The sequence below is a fragment of the Misgurnus anguillicaudatus genome, chromosome 5 (assembly GCF_027580225.2).
Source record: "Misgurnus anguillicaudatus chromosome 5, ASM2758022v2, whole genome shotgun sequence".
In the NCBI taxonomy this organism is placed as follows: domain Eukaryota; kingdom Metazoa; phylum Chordata; class Actinopteri; order Cypriniformes; family Cobitidae; genus Misgurnus; species Misgurnus anguillicaudatus.
This window is the reverse complement of record NC_073341.2, coordinates 11,059,225-11,079,089: the sequence shown is the minus strand read 5'-3', so window position 1 is coordinate 11,079,089 and position 19,865 is coordinate 11,059,225. Positions and strand designations below refer to the sequence as shown.

At 39.0% G+C, this 19,865-nt stretch overlaps 1 protein-coding gene across 1 annotated transcript; it reads right to left on the bottom strand.

The window, feature by feature from the left end:
• Positions 1–6,989: 6,989 nt before the first annotated feature.
• On the bottom strand, positions 6,990–10,849 carry LOC141363907 (uncharacterized). The gene is made up of 6 exons (XM_073867531.1): positions 9,808–10,849; positions 8,521–8,621; positions 8,293–8,343; positions 7,808–8,183; positions 7,573–7,719; positions 6,990–7,241 (listed from the first exon to the last, which is right to left on the bottom strand). The coding sequence occupies exons 1-6, from the start codon at positions 10,832–10,834 to the stop codon at positions 7,108–7,110; spliced, it is 1,836 nt and encodes a 611-aa protein (XP_073723632.1). The 5' UTR covers positions 10,835–10,849; the 3' UTR covers positions 6,990–7,107.
• Positions 10,850–19,865: the final 9,016 nt, after the last annotated feature.

Here is a 19,865-nt window from a genome sequence, read left to right as displayed (position 1 = left end):
TCTGCAGAAGCTGAAGTAGCCTGCAACCCTATTACTTCCTACTCTGCCCTCCATGCTTCTGAAGCTAACAAGGAGAGCCCTAACCCTAAGCTTGTTAGGAGTAAGGCCAATGTCTTCCATACAAAGATGGTCACACAGCATGAGAATCCAAGGTTGTCTATTAAAGTCATTAAACCCTGTCTGTTCTGTCAAAGTGAAGAGCATCGAATTCATGATTGTTCTAAATTCTCTGTTAGATCTCTTGAAGAGCGAAGGCAGTTCATTAAGGAAAATAAGCTGTGCTATGGATGTCTGAAGCCCGGTCATAGTGCCAGAGAGTGTCGCTACAGACATACATGTAATACATGCAGAAGACGACATCCTACATGCCTACACGATGACACCTTTGTTATGAGGTCGAGGTCTTCTCCTAGTCATGCCTCAGAAAATGGACCTGAGAGAGTTGTAACAACGTCTTTGAGCGTAGAATCTGGTTGCACATCCACCATCACCTCAATGATTGTACCTGTGTGGTTGTCTTCACAAAGGGACCCAGTCTCTGAGAAACTTGTCTATGCTCTTCTAGACACACAAAGTGACTCAGTCTTCGTTGAAGAGGCAGTAAGTCAAGGTCTAAAGGTAAACTCATGCCCAGTTACTCTTAGGCTCACTACTATGATTGGGAAAGATTCATTAACAACAAGTGAAAGAGTGTCTGGTCTCAGAGTCAGAGGCTTTAATTCTACAATCGTTCTAGACCTTCCTCCTGCATACACAAAGCAATGCATCCCTGTGGATCGTGCACACATCCCTACCAATGAGACCGCCAGACACTGGAAACATCTCACTGCTCTAACAGATAAAATTCCCCCACTTCAAGATTGTGAGGTTGGACTCTTGATAGGGTATAACTGTTCCAGAGCTCTAGCACCCAGAGAAGTGATCATTGGAGCAGACAACGAACCATATGCTGTTCGGACCGATCTTGGATGGAGCATTGTGGGCCCTTCGTTGAAGAATCACGAGTCAGTAAGTGGTGTCAACATATGTCACAGAGTATCTATCAAGGAAATGCCTTCTGTTACACCAGCAGATCTTATTAAATTACTAGAGTCAGATTTTAAAGACACTAATGATAACACAAAGGCAGTGTCTCAAGAGGACATAATGTTCTTGAACAAACTAGAAGAAAATGTCAAAATGAACAAAGACAATCACTTGGAAATGCCCCTTCCTTTCAGACAGAGACCCTTCCTTCCAGATAACAAACCCCTTGCAGTGGTAAGACTTCAACATCTCAAGAGGAGATTCGAGAAGGACAAAGTGTATAAGGAACATTATGTGAAGTTCATGGAGGAGATAATAGAAAATGGAGATGCTGAAGGAGACCTTGATGAAGGAAAGGAAGGAGAAAAATGGTACATTCCCCATCACGGGGTGTATCACTCGAAGAAGCCTGGGAAAATTCGCATAGTCTTCGACGGTTCTGCGAAATACAAGGGAGCCAGTCTAAATGATCATCTGCTCACAGGCCCTGACCTAATGAATAGCCTGGTTGGAATTCTTTTACGGTTCAGACAGCATCCAGTTGCCTTGATGTGTGATGTCGAAAGAATGTTTCACCAGTTCCATGTCGACAAAGCGGATCGAGACTACTTAAGATTCCTCTGGTGGAGAAATGGAGATGTCAACTCACCACCTCAAACCTTTCGAATGAGAGTACATCTTTTTGGTGCCACGTCGTCCCCTGGATGTGCCAACTTTGGACTGAAGCATCTTGCAAAAAAGGGTGAGCATTCACACTCCCTAGGCTCACAGTTCATTATGCGAGATTTCTACATGGATGATGGAGTTTCCAGTGTAGAAAATGCAGAGAAAGGAATTCAGTTGGCACAAGAAGCACGTCATCTTTGTAGTCTGGGAGGTTTGAGGCTGCATAAGTTTGTCTCTAACAGCAAGACAGTTTTAGAGAGCATACCATCCTCTGAACGTGCAACAGATGTTAATACTGTTGATCTTTCCCTCGTCAACGAACCCTTGGAAAGAGCTTTAGGCATTTACTGGCACCTGGATGATGACAACTTCATATTTCATGCTAATTTTAAGGACCAACCAGCAACCCGAAGAGGTATACTGTCAACTGTGGCCTCCTTGTTCGATCCCTTAGGGTTTCTTTCGCCATTTATACTGAAGGGAAAGGCTATTCTACAAGAAACATGCAGAAGTGGCATGGGCTGGGACGATCCCTTACCTGATGTGTTGAATCCAAGGTGGGAGCACTGGAAGACCGATCTCGCCAACCTAGTAAAGGTTAAGGTTCCACGTTGTGTTGTACCTGCTGGATTTGGAAAAATCACAAAGAAGGAGATTCATAATTTTTCGGACGCCAGTACAAATGGGTATGGCCAGTGCTCATACCTGCGAATCGAAAATGAACAAGGTGACGTCCATTGTACTCTGCTCATGGCTAAATCTAGAGTATCCCCACTCAAAGTCACAACAATTCCTCGGTTAGAGTTGACTGCAGCGGTTGTGTCAGTTGCAGTAAATGATGTGCTGAAAGCAGAAATGAATCTTACTGATGCAGAGGTATATTTCTGGACTGACTCCCAAGTGGTACTTGGTTACATCAGTAACGAAGCTCGTCGCTTTCACACATTTGTTGCGAATCGAGTTCAGAGAATTCATCACAGTTCCACTCCTCAACAGTGGCGGTATATTCCCTCGGATGAAAATCCGGCCGATTATGCATCACGTGGCTTAAGTATTGATGATCTTGTCACTTCCTGCTGGTTCACTGGACCCAACATCTTATGGCAAAGACATATACCTCCTCCTGTGGATGTTAACCCTCAACTTCAAATGGAAGACCCTGAGGTTAAAAAGGCTACATCACTGATTACTCATACAGTAGGGAACACCTGTTTATCTGACCGACTCACAAGGTTATCTTCATGGTCCAAAGTCATCCAAGCAGTGGCACGCTTACTTCGTAGAGTGAGAAAGGACAAGTCAAGTGATCACAGTACAGTAGCGGAGCGTGAGGATGCTAAGCGCACTATTATCAAGGACTTACAGAGTCGGACATATCCAGAGGAGATGGCATTGTTGAATAAGGGCAAGACGCTACCTCGCAGCAACAGGCTATACTATCTTGATGCTTTTGTGGATCATGACGGATTACTTAAGGTGGGAGGAAGACTTGGCAATGCTTCTGTTTCACACTCTCTCAAACATCCGGTGATCCTTCCAAAGGAACATTACCTAACAAAACTCCTAATTGCTGATTGTCATGAGAAAACTGGACATCAAGGTAAAGGCTTAACTTTAAATGAGATCAGATCAAGAGGGATCTGGATTCCAGGAGTAAACAGGACTGTAGCCTCTTTTGTGCAACACTGTATAAGATGTCGTAAACACCGCAGACCCACAGAACAGCAAAAAATGGCAGATCTGCCCTCAGAGCGCATAGATCCATCCCCTCCTTTCACTTACAGTGGAATGGACTGTTTCGGCCCGTTCTTCACAAAACAAGGGCGTAGATCATGCAAGAGGTACGGACTTCTTTTCACCTGTTTCTGTTGCCGAGCTATCCACAGTGAGATGCTGGATGATATGTCCACAGACTCCTTTATTAATAGTCTGCGATGTTTCATTGCCATCAGAGGAGCAGTTCGTCAGATAAGGTGTGACCAAGGAAGTAACTTTATTGGAGCCAAGAACGAGTTTGCAAAGGCTTTAAGGGAGATTGACAACAACCGTCTTGTGACATTCTTAGCAGAAAAGCAGTGTGACTTTGTCTTCAACGCACCTCATGCAAGTCACACAGGAGGAGTTTGGGAGAGACAGATTAGGACAGTAAGGAGCGTTCTTCATTGCACTCTGTCCTTATCTTCTGGAAGACTGGATGATTCCTGTCTACGGACCTTCTTCTACGAAGCTATGGCAATTGTAAATAGTCGACCACTGACAGTAGACAATCTAAATGATCCTAAAAGTCCTGAACCTCTAACCCCAAACCATCTGCTCACTTTAAAAACTGCCCAAGCTTTACCACCCCCTGGCAAATTTGTCAGAGAAGACTTGTATGCTCGCAAGAGATGGCGCCATGTCCAGTACTTAGCGGAACAGTTCTGGAGTCGTTGGAGAAAGGAGTACTTGTCTAACATTGCAACCAGACAATGCTGGCTAACCCCCAAGAGGAACATACAAGTTGGAGATATAGTGTTGGAAAAAGCAGAAGACTTGCCTAGAAATGAGTGGCGTATGGCAGAAGTCATTGAGACTGTGATTGACAAGGATAATCTAGTGAGAAGAGTAAAAATACGCTTTGGAGACAGAAAACTGGGAAAGGATGGTAAACGTCTAAGCAAACCATCAGTAGTAGAGCGCCCAGTGCAGAAGTTGGTCCTGCTGCTAGAGGCAGCTTAACAACTTCATGTATCCTTTAAGCTTAGCAGTTCATAATAGATGATTAGTTCTTTGTTTTACTTTCATCTAAGCTAAGTAATGGTTAATTCATTTTAAAAATCATTCGTGATTTAAGTTTGAGATTATAGTCACTCGTGATTTTGGTGGGAGTGTAAATAACCCTGTTATTTGAATAGTTTTTGATACCTTTACATGCACTATATTAAGCATAAGTTTAAGTTCTAATTATTAGTTGTGTTTATTCTGATTTAAAAATGTTTTATTTACATGCAAAGTTATTAAGCCTATAGATACTTTTATTTTGAAATGACGGACTGCCGCGAAGATCGCGCATGCACGGATATCGAGCACATGGGGAGATCGCTCGTGCACGGAGAGAAGGAGCAACACGGTCACGGAGTTAAATGATTAAATATAAAGTTAAAGCAGCTAAAAAGTAGTTTTAAGTAATAATAGTTGCCTGATTCGTGTAGCACACGGTTTATTTTGGTTTATTTTTGGATATTTTTGGTTAGTTTTTGGCCTTCTTTTATTTTAGCACCTGGTTGAAAGAGGCACAAAGGTCAGTCACGTGTATTTGTTCACTTTAATATAGTTAATACAGTCTTGATGCTTGCTTATAAGTGTTTGCTTGTTATACAAGTAATTTTATCTTGTCTATATTAGATGTTATCTTTAAATGTTATAGTTTTGATGTTAAATATCATCTTATTTACTTTCATTTTGTATATATCTTAATTATTTGTGAATGTTATTGTGTGTTTTAGCTCTTACGGTGTTGTGGACTTAAAAAAAAGGCAATGTGAAGTGAAATAAGGTGCATTTTAAGGAAAAATAAAACTGGAAAATAGAGTCAAACGCAAACATCAGTGCAAGACTCAACTTTATTTCAACCGGGCTGCTACAGCAGCTTTACATTAATAAACCTGACTCCCTAAACTCCTAGGAGAAAAACAACCCTAGAGAGAGAGAGCCAGACATAGCTGATTCTATAGAGGATAAACTATATATTAGAAACTACAACTTTAAAATATAAAAACATTAAGAATTTAAACATTTTTTTTTAATGTGTTCAAGGATGAGACAGGATCTGCATCAGACGTTCAGCCAGCGGTCTGTGATCATGAAGTCTGAGGCTGAAATAAAACCTGAAGATGAGAAAGAAAGGAAATGTCAACATTTAATTTTTAGTCATCATATTTATAGTATATCTAGAACCTTAAAGGGGCCATGGCATGAAAATCTGACTTTTTTCATGTTTAAGTGCTATGATTGGGTCCACAGTGCTTCTATCAACCTAGAAAATGTGAAAAAGATCAACCCAATAACTTAGTTTTGGTAAACCATTCTCTACAAGCACGTGAAAAAATAGGTCGTTGAAATTTGGCTCTCCTTATGATGTCATAAGGAGTTCTTATTACTATAAAACCACCCCTTAATCTGCACTATCCAACCATGACACTGCCATTTAGTGCAAAGAGAGAAAATAATTGACAGCACAAATGAGTTTCAATTTCAACAAACCACCATCATTGTGATCAGTGTTTGAATTTCATCAGCTCATTTGCATTTTAAAGGACACACCCAAAACGGCAGATTTTTGCACACACCTACAAAGTGGCAATTCTAACATGCTTTAATAAATTATCTATATGGTATTTTGAGCTAAATATATATGTACTCTGGGGACACCAAAGATTTATTTGACATCTTAAAAAAGTCTTGTGCCATGGGCCCTTTAAAGGCACAATATCAGTTGCGGCTCGTGACTGCTCATCCGAGGGGCGCTAATTGAAAATAAGTGTTCGGAGTGTCATGTGTGTTGCTTGTGTTTTTAAAATATGTGTTTGTTGCGTCATGTGAACCATGTGCATCACGTGCCTTGTCAAAATAAGTGCCTGCTGCACACGCGTCAAAATCGTTTATGATAAAAGAGACGCTCACGTTCACAAAATACACGCAAGACACTCCCTTAACAGTAAACTTTGATTACGCATGAGATTATGTGAGTATCTAGCAAACGCAAGTGTCTCTTTCATCATAAACCCTTTAGACGCGTCTGCAGCAGGCACTTATTTTGACCATACATGTGATGCACACAGGATCTCTCGACATGCAGAACACATATTTTGAAATAACGAACCACACACATGATGGGCTACATACATGTTGTGACGAACTTGAACTTCGCATCAAGCGCTTTCGGAAAAAAGAAGTCACCGGCCGCCAGTGCACAATATGTATGATTTTTGTAATAAAATATACAAAGATAAATGCAGTTGTGTACTTACATTATGCAAAAATGTGTTACTCCTGAGAAATTGTGGCCCTTTTAGTGTCGGTGCTATTCTCGCTTTCTGGTTGTAGAAACTAGGGAGACACAAGAGGACAAATGCAGAAGTGTTGGTTAAACAACATCTAACACACAGCTGTTAGCTAATTCATTATGATGCCATTAAATAATGTGATCAAACGGATAGTTAAAAAAGCATTCATTTATTACCTTATTTATCCATAAACATGATTAGCAAACTCCATATGTCTCAGAATGATGAAAACAGCATATCCAATCATTCCCCTTGTGCGGATAGTGCCCTGTAGTGGTGAAAATGTACATTTAAACCAATCTTACAATACAACTAACTACAGAAAATAAAAAGCATGTAATCTGCAAAATGTAGTTTCCTACTCTGTCTGTTACCTCATTTTGTATACGAGTAGCTCTTCTTCGTCAGACTTAGTTTTAAACCAGTCATGATCTAAGATCTTCTTGAGCGTCGGACGATCACTTGGATTCTCAGCCAGGCAACCTCTTAACAGATTGCTGATTTCTGTACAAGATTTAGGAGAGAGCTGGTTAGTCATCATGACGCACAAATGGTAATAATGATCATGGCATAAAGAGATGCTTTTGTTGTCATTTAATAATACTGCAAAAAAGTCTGTCTGTCTATCATCTAAAGGGCCCCTGGTCACAGACAGACAGTACCTCAGGTTAAGATGATGGCACAGTGATGTAATACATTGGCGAGCCACTAAATGACTGTTTAGCTAAACACAATAAAATACATCTTGCCAGACGGACCGTATCCTCTGATAATATTTATTGTGGATTTGATCAGAGGCTTTGTGTGTGCATGTTGATCAGTCATTTTCACTCACCCTTTGATAAACGATTCATAGTTCTCCTCCGATTCCTGGAATCCACGAAATATCCATGCACCATAAAGTACAGCACATCACCTAAGGCCCAGACGCTTTCTTGCACGGCCTCGAATTTTTCGAATTTTTCGATCCACCATGGAGCTCCTGTACACAAAACATCATGTTGAGTCATTTTGTAAAAGAAACAGCAGGTTTTAATACTCCGCTATATATTAAAAAAGATTCAGCTCACCACTAAAGTCATAGCCATCATCATGCGTCAGATAAAGTCCAGACCCAAAGTCAATTAACTTCAGGCTCATTGTTGATTGCTGCACCAAGAAGTTTCCGCAATGGATGTCGGCATGGAAAACTCCATTATCCAGACAGTGTTTCACTGCCCGTACCGCCTGACGCATGAGATGTCTTGCTGTATTTTCACTTAGTTTTTCTTCACGCTTAACAAATTGCTTCAAGGATTCGCTGTGCAGTGGGTACTCCAACACCAGCATGTAAAAGTGTTTAGTCTCGTACCAGTCATACAACTGTATGATATTGGTGCATGAGGGCGCATCTCTTAACTTAAGCATCAGCGCCACTTCTGTAATGAGCGGTTTGGGGTATCCAGGCTGGAGAAAAATGGTCAACAAATTACAATTAGATAAAACAAATATCTTGTATTGGTGCGTAATCGCTATACTGTCTATTTTCTGTTTAGTTCACTTTATGACAACTTACAATCTGAATAGTGCTTTCATTCCTTCGTTTGGTTATTCGCTTGATGGCAACCTGTAAAGAGAAAAACAGCAAAAGTTAATTTCTCTTGAGCTGACTGAAGCGGCTCACCTGACACTGCACACATAACTTTAAGGTTTGAGAATCTACAAACTTTTAAACATGGTTTAGATCAAGTGGACATACAAATTTCAGCAAACATTGTGTTTGATATAAATACAAGTGCATTACCAGAGTGCCATCCGATTTACGGATCCCTTTGTACACTTTGCCAAAGGTACCTTCCCCAAGCACTTCATCCTCCAAGAGTTGATATTTAGAATCAAAAGTGTCTGAAAAACACACAGACAAATGATGAGGTGACAGTACATGTTAACATTCATATACTCACTAGTGTTGGGCGATATGCCCTATTTTTAGATCGTCCTATCGTCAGCCTGTGAGATCGGCGATACACGATATTATCGGGGGGCGTGGCAGTAGTTTACTCTTTTTTTTATTTGTTAATTTTTACTCATTATAACAAGTCACTTGATGGGTGGACAAAAAAAAAACAAGACCGTTACACCGTCATGACTGCAATCTTCTTAAAACTGATGCCATTAATGCGAGCGCGTCATTAAAATCCTATCATGATTACTTAATAACTGTAAAAACATGCATCTGCGCACGCACACACACGTGCGTGCACATACAAACTATTCAATGCATTTATTTAGTGCTGTTGCAGAAGACTACACGTGTCACGCAGTGGTGCTCTCATGAGGTGCCTTTTTAAACGCATCGGCCCAGCGGAACGCAATCATATTTTAAACACAATCATATATTAAACACGAGGGACGTGTTGCTACAACTCATCAAATGCATATCATAAACAGGATTAATACCTAGTGATCTGACTTCGGACAGAGCGCAGCTTTCTGCACGTACGCGAGAGTGAGAGAGAGGCGCTTATATGCAGCGGGTCATATTTTAAACAAAAAGTAAAGTTTGCATCAGCTCGCATGAAACGCATTAAACTGAACAAATAAGGATTACTACTTTAGTTTATGTTTAGACTGCGGACAGACGCGAGAGCGCGTGCACGTGAGACAGAGAGAAGCGCAGCTGCTCATGACGCGGCGCGCTGGATTTAGTGGTAGGAGGAGACCAAGACGCGCGCATTAAGTGCAGGTACGTGCAAGAAGGAATTCTCTATTTACAAGCTCTCCGCTTAAAGTGAAGCCCACAAACCCTCATGTGAGGAAAAGCATGCATTGTCGGTGTTAATATAAAACTATGATGATAATAATAATAATAACCATTCGCCAACTATCGTCTTGACGATCGCCATGAAAGCCTGCCATTGACGATATGTCTGAAGATCGTCGATACACGATACTATCGTCTATCGGCACAACCCTAATACTCACAGACGAAAGGTACAGCATACATTTCCAGGTACAGAAGAATATGATGAAGAAACCATTTCACATATTGGTGCAAACAAAGTAGGAGTAATATAGTCAGTACACTCACCTTCAGGCACTGAGAGATCAGCTGGTTTCTTCTCGCTTGGTGGTTCAAAAGCTTGTTGAACAACATTTATAACTTTTGGCCTGACAACTTTATCATCTTCTGGTAAGGGATTTCTGGGATTTTCAAGGGCTTTTGCCTCAGGATTTCCATCTTCTTTTGACCCAGGATTTTTTGCTTTATTTGGGTCGGGATTTCCGCCACCTTTTAACCCAATATTCTCTGTAATGGCACCTAACGTCTGTAGCCTGGCATTGGCTGCAGCGATGCCACCAAAACTGGCCAGATCCGCACCATCCATGGCATCAGGAATAGCTGGATCGGCATCTTTTTTCACTTTTTTACCTTTTTTTCTCAAAGGGTTGTGAAATAAGCGGCTCTTTGAAGCCTTTTGTTTGTGTTTCTTTAAGCCAACACTCTTCGATTGAGAATCTGCCAGATCAACAACTTCCCTGGCATCAGGGATAGCTGGATCGGCCTCAATCTGTGAAGTCGGCATCGACTCCACTTTGCCCCTCCCGAAGCATCCAAGCAAGCGTTCCCACAATGTCATGCGTTTATCCGGACAAATCTTTGGTTTTGATTGGGGGCAGGCCAGATCAGGAACATCCATGCCAACAGGAATATCTGAAATGGCCTTGGGCTGTTGAGTTGGCACAACAGTCACTTTTTCTCCCTGGAGGTTAGATCTGCGGCTCTTTGAAGCCTTTCGTTTCTGTTTCTTCGGACCAACGTAGGTCTTTGACTGTGATGCTAGATCAACAACTTCCCTAACATCAGGGATAGCTGGATCCGCTTTAAGCAGGGGAGTCGGCACTGACTCCACCTTGCCCCTCCGGAGACAGTCAAAGAATGCCATTCGTTGTTTTTCCGGTTTGATCTTATTGTTTAATTCAGAGCTGGCCAGACCAGCTTCATCCTTTAGATTAGGATTATCTGAATCCGCATTAAGCTGTGGAGAAGACCAGAGGTGGGTCAGACAGACAGACAGATAAATGTTTCCAGCCATGTTTAGAAGCCATGTTTCCATCCAAGGCTTTTTAGCAAAAAATGCTTTAGCGCATAAACGCAATACCTCAAAAAAATATATTTTTTAAATAGCTTTAACGCAAATAAATGTGATGTCACATGATAGATCTTCATCACGCGCAACCTCTGAAGGGCATAACAGCAAACAATGGGCGCTCTTATTGCAGCCTGAGACTTTCTGTTTTGATTTGCAGAGTCGATCCTCCATATACGCAGAGGGTACGCAAGCTGCACTGAACTAACTTCATGAAGTGCTGAAATGTCAATCACAATCCATAAAATGATTCATGTTTATTCTCCTAAATATTCAATTTTTTCTCCTCATAATCGGGTGCCTTTGGTGAAAGGACATTTATTTTAAATTACCGAGATTTTTTTGCGATACACCAAAACTTATGTGACAATTTGCTTACATCATTCGTGACATCACCACGGACACCATTTTAGCTCCATTTGAATAGAAAACCTTTTTTACACATATTCACTTGGTCGATAACAAAACCTGGATGGAAACACGTCTATAAATGGACAGATAGTTGTAGTAAATGTAATGATGTAACAAACCTCTGAAGGAATCAGTGTTTCCACTTTATCATTACGAAGGAATGGCTGCTTTACATTGTTCCACCCCTTCTTTATTGATTTAAAGATTGTATTCTTGCATTTTTCTACACCAAAAATATCAAAACAAAAACAAACGATAAACTATTAGAAAATTCATTATGACAAAAGTTGAACCGTTGTCAGTAATGATACTTAATAAACACATTTAACAAACTGTCCACCCAGATACTATTTGATCAAATATGTAATTGAGTATCTAATTCTTTATAACAAATTCCTAAAAATACAGCAATGATTATTGCATTAATAACGCTGTTAAAATAAGAGTTTAAAACCTGATCTCACGAATTTCCGTGGCATAGTCACGGAATTTTTTGCTAATTTTTCCGTGACATTCTCACGGATCTCCGCATATTTCCGTGGCCCTGCCACGGACTTTCTTTTCCGTGGCATTCTCACGGATTGGTTACTCAACTGTTTTGTCCTATTTTCTTACCATTTTCGCTTCGGTTTAGGGTTAGATTTACATAAAATGACATCCCTACCCAAACCCAACTCTAACCCCAATGCCAGGTGACAATTGATTAAAGTTTAGAAAATATAAAAGAATACATCAGAAAAAATTGTATAAACCAATAGTTAAAGTGACATCCTAATGCAAACACCAAATCTAACCCTAAACCGAAGCGACAATGGTTTGAAAATAGGAAAAAGCAGTTGAGTAACCAATCCGTGAGAATGCCACGGAAAAGAAAGTCCGTGGCAGGGCCACGGAAATATGCGGAGATCCGTGAGAATGTCACGGAAAAATTAGCAAAAAATTGCGTGACTACCCCACGGAACTTTGTGAGATCATGTTGTTTAAAACACACTAGCAATGGTCTAAACTTAATTTCTTATTGTAAGATGCTTTATTTTACTGACTTTAATGTAATAAGATATCAGTATCTGTGAGGGCCAACAAAACTATTGAGGAACAAACATGGTACAGATTTAAAGATTGTCAAGAACACAAAACTTCCATCTGACCTGTGGGGCTGTTCGCCTCCTCAAATGCAGGAGTAAACTCCTTTACTCCTCCTCGTGGATGTGAACTCCAGGCGCGTCTGTCTAACAAATGTCCGTTGTTCGGGACAATTTCAGGGACAGCACACGGAAGAACAAAATCCATTCCACGGTCATCACATCCTAACACTGCAATTCAATAAATAATGTTATGAAATGAATGCTTTAACTGAAGTGATCAATACGTGTCTAAAACTTGTCACTTATTTTAATGTATTATTTATTCAACTGTATAAAATAAATATCACATTTGCAATCATGCTGAGCAGAAACAATAAACATCAGACAGTAACATACAGGGATGCAAACAATGACATGATGATGTGTATTGTGTTATTGTAAATCTGATGAGAAAAATACAACTTTTGTTAACTTGAGATAACAAGAAATTAAGTTGTGATCATGAGAAAACAAGCAAGCAAAAATAAAAATAGTACACAACCTCGGCTTCTGTAAATAAACAAAACATTTGCAGTCTGGTATGCACTGCTAACTATTTATTATGTTATACATCACTTATGAAAATTAAACATTTACATACAACAAAACCTGGTTAACGGTACTGTAGTTAAACCATTGTTACCACAAAATAATAGTACTCAATAGGGCTTGGGCGCCGCGTTGCATTCTGGGACGTGGCGGCCATGTTGGTGGCCTCGCGAATGTAAACATACAGCAAGTAGGAGAAGCGGCAGAGTTGGGAGAATAAAAAGAAAGAAAAAAGATGTTAAAATCCGGAAAAGGATGTGGAATTTACTGGGATACGTTAAACAGGGAAGCAGGGACCGGTATGTGGACAAAATCAGAACTATTAACAGTTTGGATCCATATGAAAAAAGAGTGAATAAAAAGCCTTTTAAGATAACAGCGTGGTTGTTGTGAGAGCACGATTTTACGCCAATCTGTAAGCAAAGTCACGTATGACCTAGCTTCACAAGAAGCTTAGTTAATGCAGCAGTTTTTGCTGTCAGCAGAGGGATAGCAACAGAAAGATGAATGTTGAAAATTTCCCGTATTTTGGGCAAGTAAACCGGGACATTTCCCTTATGTTCAATGTTGACTTAAGCTATATACATTAATATTCAGATGTTATACTTCGTTGTCGTATATATAAATGTCATTTATATGGCATGTATACACATTACTGAGGGGTCGAGGTTAATGTTTGGTTTCCGATATTGAATAAAACATAATGAAGTTTTGTCCTTATCTGTCATTTTTAATGTAAATTACTTTTAATTATTAATACAGCAACGGTTTACCATGGTTGAAAAAAATAACGACAAATCAAGACGATTGAGAGAAAGTATGTCCATAAACAGAGCGCCACGACAAGTAATGACGTCACGACGCCCAAGCCCTTACTACACTTTTACCACATAAAAACCATATTTAATTTCCGCGAGGGATATTAAAAAACAAGGCCTCATACGGCGTAATTCTTATCTTAAATTGCGGGGATGTTTTATTCATTTCGGTCGCTTTTTGTTAAATTAATGGAGTCAAAATTTGTCTGCGTATTCTCCCGGTCAAGAAAAACGGCGGGTAAAATGTCAAGTACACGAGCACCACCTGGTGTGTCTACATGTACACGTGCATTAACAACACAATAACTGTATGTAATCAGCATGAAAGTCAGACGTTTTGCCTTAACTTGCATCTTACCTCTTTGGCGTTTCGCCTCATGTGTTGGATAAACATCCACCATCTCCTCCTCATCATCCTCCTCTCCTCCACATGGATTTAAACAACCGGCAGCGCGCCCGACTTGTGACGAAAGTCCGATATCAAGGACATAGTCACAGTTCAGCACAGCATTCGGCAGAATAAAATCCATATTTTCAACATCTGCTCCTTCCATGTCCTTGTCGGACAATGGTGTTACAGGACGAAACATGATGTGAAAAAATAACTGAAAGACTTAACTGTGCTAGACTCGGTTCACAGAGGGTTGAAATCTAAGTAAACTGTCTGTCTGTACACAGTGCGTCGAGCAGTTTAAAGTTGCGAACTTTTTGAAAGTCTGCAAATTCACTTGGTAATCTGTACAGTAGCGTTCGGAGTCAACCAAAGGCAAGCGTTCAGATCAGCCAAATGATACCGGTCTCATCTGGCTGAGCGTTTTTATAGGCACCGAGTGTGATGTCATAATGGTTCCATGACAACGATGTGTTCTACAGTATGGTTGTCATGGAGTTTAATGACTTTGTTCTGTTTACAGTTCAACTGTGATGAGTTTTTTTATATATATATTTATGTCCCTTGTGTTGTTTCATTAAAACAATTTACAACTTTTGGACTTTTTATTGTATATATAATATCAAAACTCTTTAATATGTCTTACTTAATGCTTATTACTACATTTTAAAATGTATTTTACAGAATGTATAGATTTTGTATTACTATTTTTTTTATTGCATGTTCACTAAACATTACAGAAAAGAAAACATACAACATTAAATAACATACATAACAGGGGGAGACGCATAACAGACCCTAATACATTAATACATAGTTTACACAGAGAAAAAAAAACAGTTACATTTCCATTACAAAGCCACACGAACCAGATCATCATAAACTAGATAAGATTTTTCCCAGTATAAGAGATGTTTTCTTCTTTTTCTTAATTTTGTATTCATATATTTAGACCTATTGTGTTATTCATTTACAACCACTAGATGGCGCTATGTCAATTACCAGTAATGTTAAAAGAAAAAGAGTATTAGTCGAGAGTAAAACACAGACATGCTCAGATTGTATGGAGATTTTATTTAAATCATTAAAAAGCATCAAAGGTCATATATTTTAATGCATGATACACACGAAAGGTTTTTTCATTGCTCAAAATCCTTCAGGCATATCAAAAAGTTAAACACTGGCAGTCAGTCAAAAACAGACATTAAGTTAGCTAATAATCCCTCATCCCTTACAGCAGTTAAAGCATCAACAGAGTTACATATTGCTGGGTTTACTGCAGGGTTAAATTCACTAAACACTACTTAATATTAATTCCCAAAAACATTAAAGGACATTTGACTGATGAAGAACCACCACAGAGACTAAAGGGTCATGGTGGTGGACAAAATACTGTATGAGATGAGAGGAAAAGATCTTAAAAAATGTTTCCAATACCAAAATTATATTTTCTGCCCCAAACCAATTTATGCAACAATCTCCTATCTTTGGTCAAATAACATGAAGCCTAAATTAACCTCCTAAGACCGAGCTTTGGTTTGTCTTTTTTTCAGATTTCTACCAGCTATTTTTGGGAACCAATTAATATAATAACCAAATATTTTTCTATGAACATGAAGCAGTGTATTTGTCCATGTTTGTGTATAATAGGTTCCAGTTACACAGAATTAAGTATTACATATACATATAAGTATCCACATATGTGACATCCAGGTCTTAGGAGGTTAAATGTGGCATAATACAACTGTAAATAGAGATAGACCTTATTAAAAAAATTTAACCTTCAAGATTATATTTTTACATTACAGATTTTATGTAGAAATCTCTCAAACTTGCTTCACTGATACTCTGAACTTTATTGAACTACATCTAAACACAGTTTAAGAATTATCTTCATTCATTGTTATATTTACCTTTAAGCTAAAGAAGACTGTACCATTAATCTATATAAAGCACTGTACCATACCACCAAAAACATGTTGAAGTCATACTTTCTATTATACTATTCATTTTCATCACCACCGGATCAAACATGCAGTCACTGTTTCATTTCTCTGCAAAGGCTTCAGTGGAGATGAGCACGTGGACCTGTGTGATGATAATAATAAGAGATTATTCAAAGACATATCACAACGATGATAACTTTGGTATAGGGATGAACATTCCCATACCATCTTGTAAATTGTCTTTTAAAAATATATATTTTCTTTTTTTAATCTATTTTTTGCATATTGTGTATTTTATTTATTCTAATTGTATTATTTTTATTGTCTGTATCCTGTCACACTTATTCTGTGCTGTAGAAGCTTCTGTCACCAAAACAAATTCCTTGTATGTGCAAACATACTTGCAAATAAAGCTCTGACTGATCCTGGTTCTCTTCTTGAAGAGCTGGAAGTCGCGGCAGGAAGAGTGGCATCTGGTGGAGGCTTCTGTGAATTACAGGGAAGTTTCAGCTTTGAGGTTTGCCTTAACATAGCATGTGTTTAGTAACAATCAAGGCTGTTTAAAGTCACAGTGACCTACCTCTCTATCGAGAATGTAGCGCCTGAAGCACTTCAGGGACTTGGTGGTGATGTCCTCCTCCTCCTTCATCACTAGCCACTGCTTTGTAGAGGTGTACGCGTCTACTGCACCATTTCCTCTCTTGGCCGGTCCCAGCTTGTTCAGGCTGCCGCATCTCGAGGAAAGTGAACGACCTGAGGCGGCCCTGCCCATGAATTGCCCTGTCCACGTTGACCTCGAGGTAGCAGGAGACCGAACAGCTGCACATACCTCAGGAGGAGGTCCTTCACCCACCGGTTATTAATGGTTTTTTTTTTTTTCGGGATGTCACACTTGTGTCAAAAAAGCTTAGCTTGGGCAGCAATGGATCTATCTTCTTCCTGTAGGAAACAGCCTGTTATAATCATCATAATGATAAAAAATTACCATGACAAATACAGAAGGTCATGATTCAGGTTAGGGGTTTTACAGTCACAGTGAGCAAATTTGAATATCTGTGTACACATTATAAATGCACAAAGTCAGGTGAAAATTTAAATGATACTTATTTCCCCCACTGTACAGTATTTTACATGAGGTGATAGAGATTTATAGGCTTTTGGTCATAGTGTGGCAATTAAAAATAAAAAGTAATATTGAAAATAACTTGATTTGGGCATTAACACAGATCAAGCTATTACTTTAGCAAATCCTTATGAAAATTAACCAAATGTTATTATAGTAAAAGTGTAATAACCATGTTTTTTGGTGAAATTAATGCCATTTGTATGACCAGAGTGTTACTAGAAATACCACGAAAATTAACCTTGGTTTTACTACAATCTCTTCTGTACAGGAATCTAATTAGAATTTCTATCATATTTTGGAACCGTTCCATTAGAAAATCTTATAGGATTCCATTAGAAAAATCTTATAGGATTCCATTAGAAAAATCTTATAGGATTCCATTAGAAAAATCTTATAGGATTCCATTAGAAAAATCTTAAAGGATTCCATTAGAAAAATCTTAAAGGATTCCATTAGAAAAATCTTATAGGATTCCATTATAAAAAAATCTTATAGGATTCATTAGAGGATATTTCTAAAGGATTTTAAGACACAACAAAAATTTGTAGAGGATTTTAATGGGATCCAATGACATTTTTTGTTTCTTAAAATATGCTTTCCCCTATTTGATTTTGTACATTGTTGTTGTTACACTGTAAAACCCGATAAGTTAACTCAACTTAAACCGTTTGAGGAAAATCATTACAGTTTATTAAACAATCGTTTATTTTACAAACATTATTTTAAACATAAAACAAAAGTTTGCTTTTCAGTCCAAATTCACATCAAAACTAATATAAGATTTTCACATTCCTTATGAAATATATCAAGTATTCCTTTATGACTTTAATAGACTCAGTGTATTGTACACTTTTAATAAATCAGTGTACTGTTCCTTAATTCAAACAACATTTATACATGTTTAAGACGTACACTTTTCCCATGAAATATCCAAATGACAAAGGGTTACATTTGTCTATGCCAAGCATTGAGAAAACAACAAACATTATTGTTTCACTGATAAAATTGTGGTGTACTCACAGCATAATGAGTAACTGAATAGGTCCACTAGTAGTAACATTTCTTTAGTTTTTGTTGTGTTAATGGTCATAGATGAAAGTCAGTCAACCTCCTCAATGGTAAAGATCCAAAACTGCTCTAGACGCGTTCATACTTACCTGTGAGAAAACATAAAAGTATGAATAAATGTTTCACTAACAGAACTGTGGTATACTAACAACTTAAATCAATGTGGTACCTTTAAAGTTTAGCGTGTGAATGATGGTTGGTTGAGAACAGTCAGCCAGTCTCCTCAATGGTAAAGATCCAAAATTATGCTGGATGCATTCGTGCTAACCTGGGAGAAAACACACACGTATGAATTACTTTTCCACTTACAGATTTATGTCATTTTTTCATTTCCATTAATCCATAGGTCTGAAGAACGAGTACTCCATTAACTGGGGGCGGGGCATTCAAAGGAGCGGGGCGTAAGCTCAAATCGCGGCAGTGGCAGCTAGTAGTGGCACTTCCGGCATCAGTAGTGGCACTTCCGGCATCTGGCTCATCTTTTTTTGTGGCACCTCCGGCATCTTAAGGCAGCTAATCCTGGCACTTCCGGCATCGGAGTCGGACTCATCTTGAGGCAGCTAGTGGTGGCACTGTGACTTTTTGGGGCAGCTTACAGTTTTTGTGTCATTTAGGGCACTTCAGCGTCGCATATTGGCTGCTTGTGGATACTAACACTGATTGTGTGCGCTTGCTGTCATCATTAGTACTTGTTCTTTGCGCTATATATAGTTTGCTGTTAAATTACGCGGTTTTTGTGCTGTAATGTTTGCGTGCTGGCTGTTAGTCAGGCATTTCGAGATGCGTCGGGTGCCACCACTCTTGGCACTATGAGGCATTCGCGGCCGTTCATTTAATTCACGCGGGGTGTGTGGGAATGAATGTGCGCGTACGCTGGCTGACAGTCCTTTGTAGGTGCGGGCATTTCGAGATGCCACGGTTACTCTTGAGATGCCACCACTCTGCCCCTCGGAATAGAAATAATAAAATTCTACTTTTCTCACTTTGTTCATCTAATCTTATTATTTTAGCGGGCAGACTGAGAAACACGTGGCTAAAATATTTCTAATTTATTTAAACAGTATTTTAAAACCAGGAAACACCCCTCTTTTATTAATCTTACAGTATTGTAATTCTCTTGTCTACCGGTAGGTGCCCAAACGGGAAATGCCGGTGCCAAGGCTATATCAAGTTCTGATATAAGGTGTTTTATGTTTAAACTGTTTTTCTAAAATAAAAAATACCATACTGCTATTACTTGTCTTTGACCACACAGGGTGGAGATTCACATGTACGCCAGGCCCAGCAGTGCAGCAGTGTACATTAACACCTGTGATTTTAGTGTGAATAAACGTTCAATATAAATTTTGAATGACTCTTTTTAGTTATTGTGTTGTAAATGTAAAACTTTTTAAAAATAAGTAAAAGAAAAACGTCACAGTTTGTTTATCAGACCAAACAACCAAGATATGTTTCATATCCACAATTGATATTGCAAAAAGAGCATTATGTGTACTAATGATTGGTAGTTGTGTCACTTTATGTACTGTAAGTGAAACATTCTCATTCTCCTCACCACCACAATG

Coding starts and splice junctions, on each gene's coding strand:
- LOC141363907 (XM_073867531.1), bottom strand. CDS start 10,834: ATGGAAACATGGCTTCTAAACATGGCTGGAAACATTTATCTGTCTGTC. Junction 8,344..8,520: donor GTAAATCGGATGGCACTCTG/GTAATGCACTTG, acceptor TTCTCTTTACAG/GTTGCCATCAAGCGAATAAC. Junction 7,720..7,807: donor TGATGGCTATGACTTTAGTG/GTGAGCTGAATC, acceptor TTTTGTGTACAG/GAGCTCCATGGTGGATCGAA.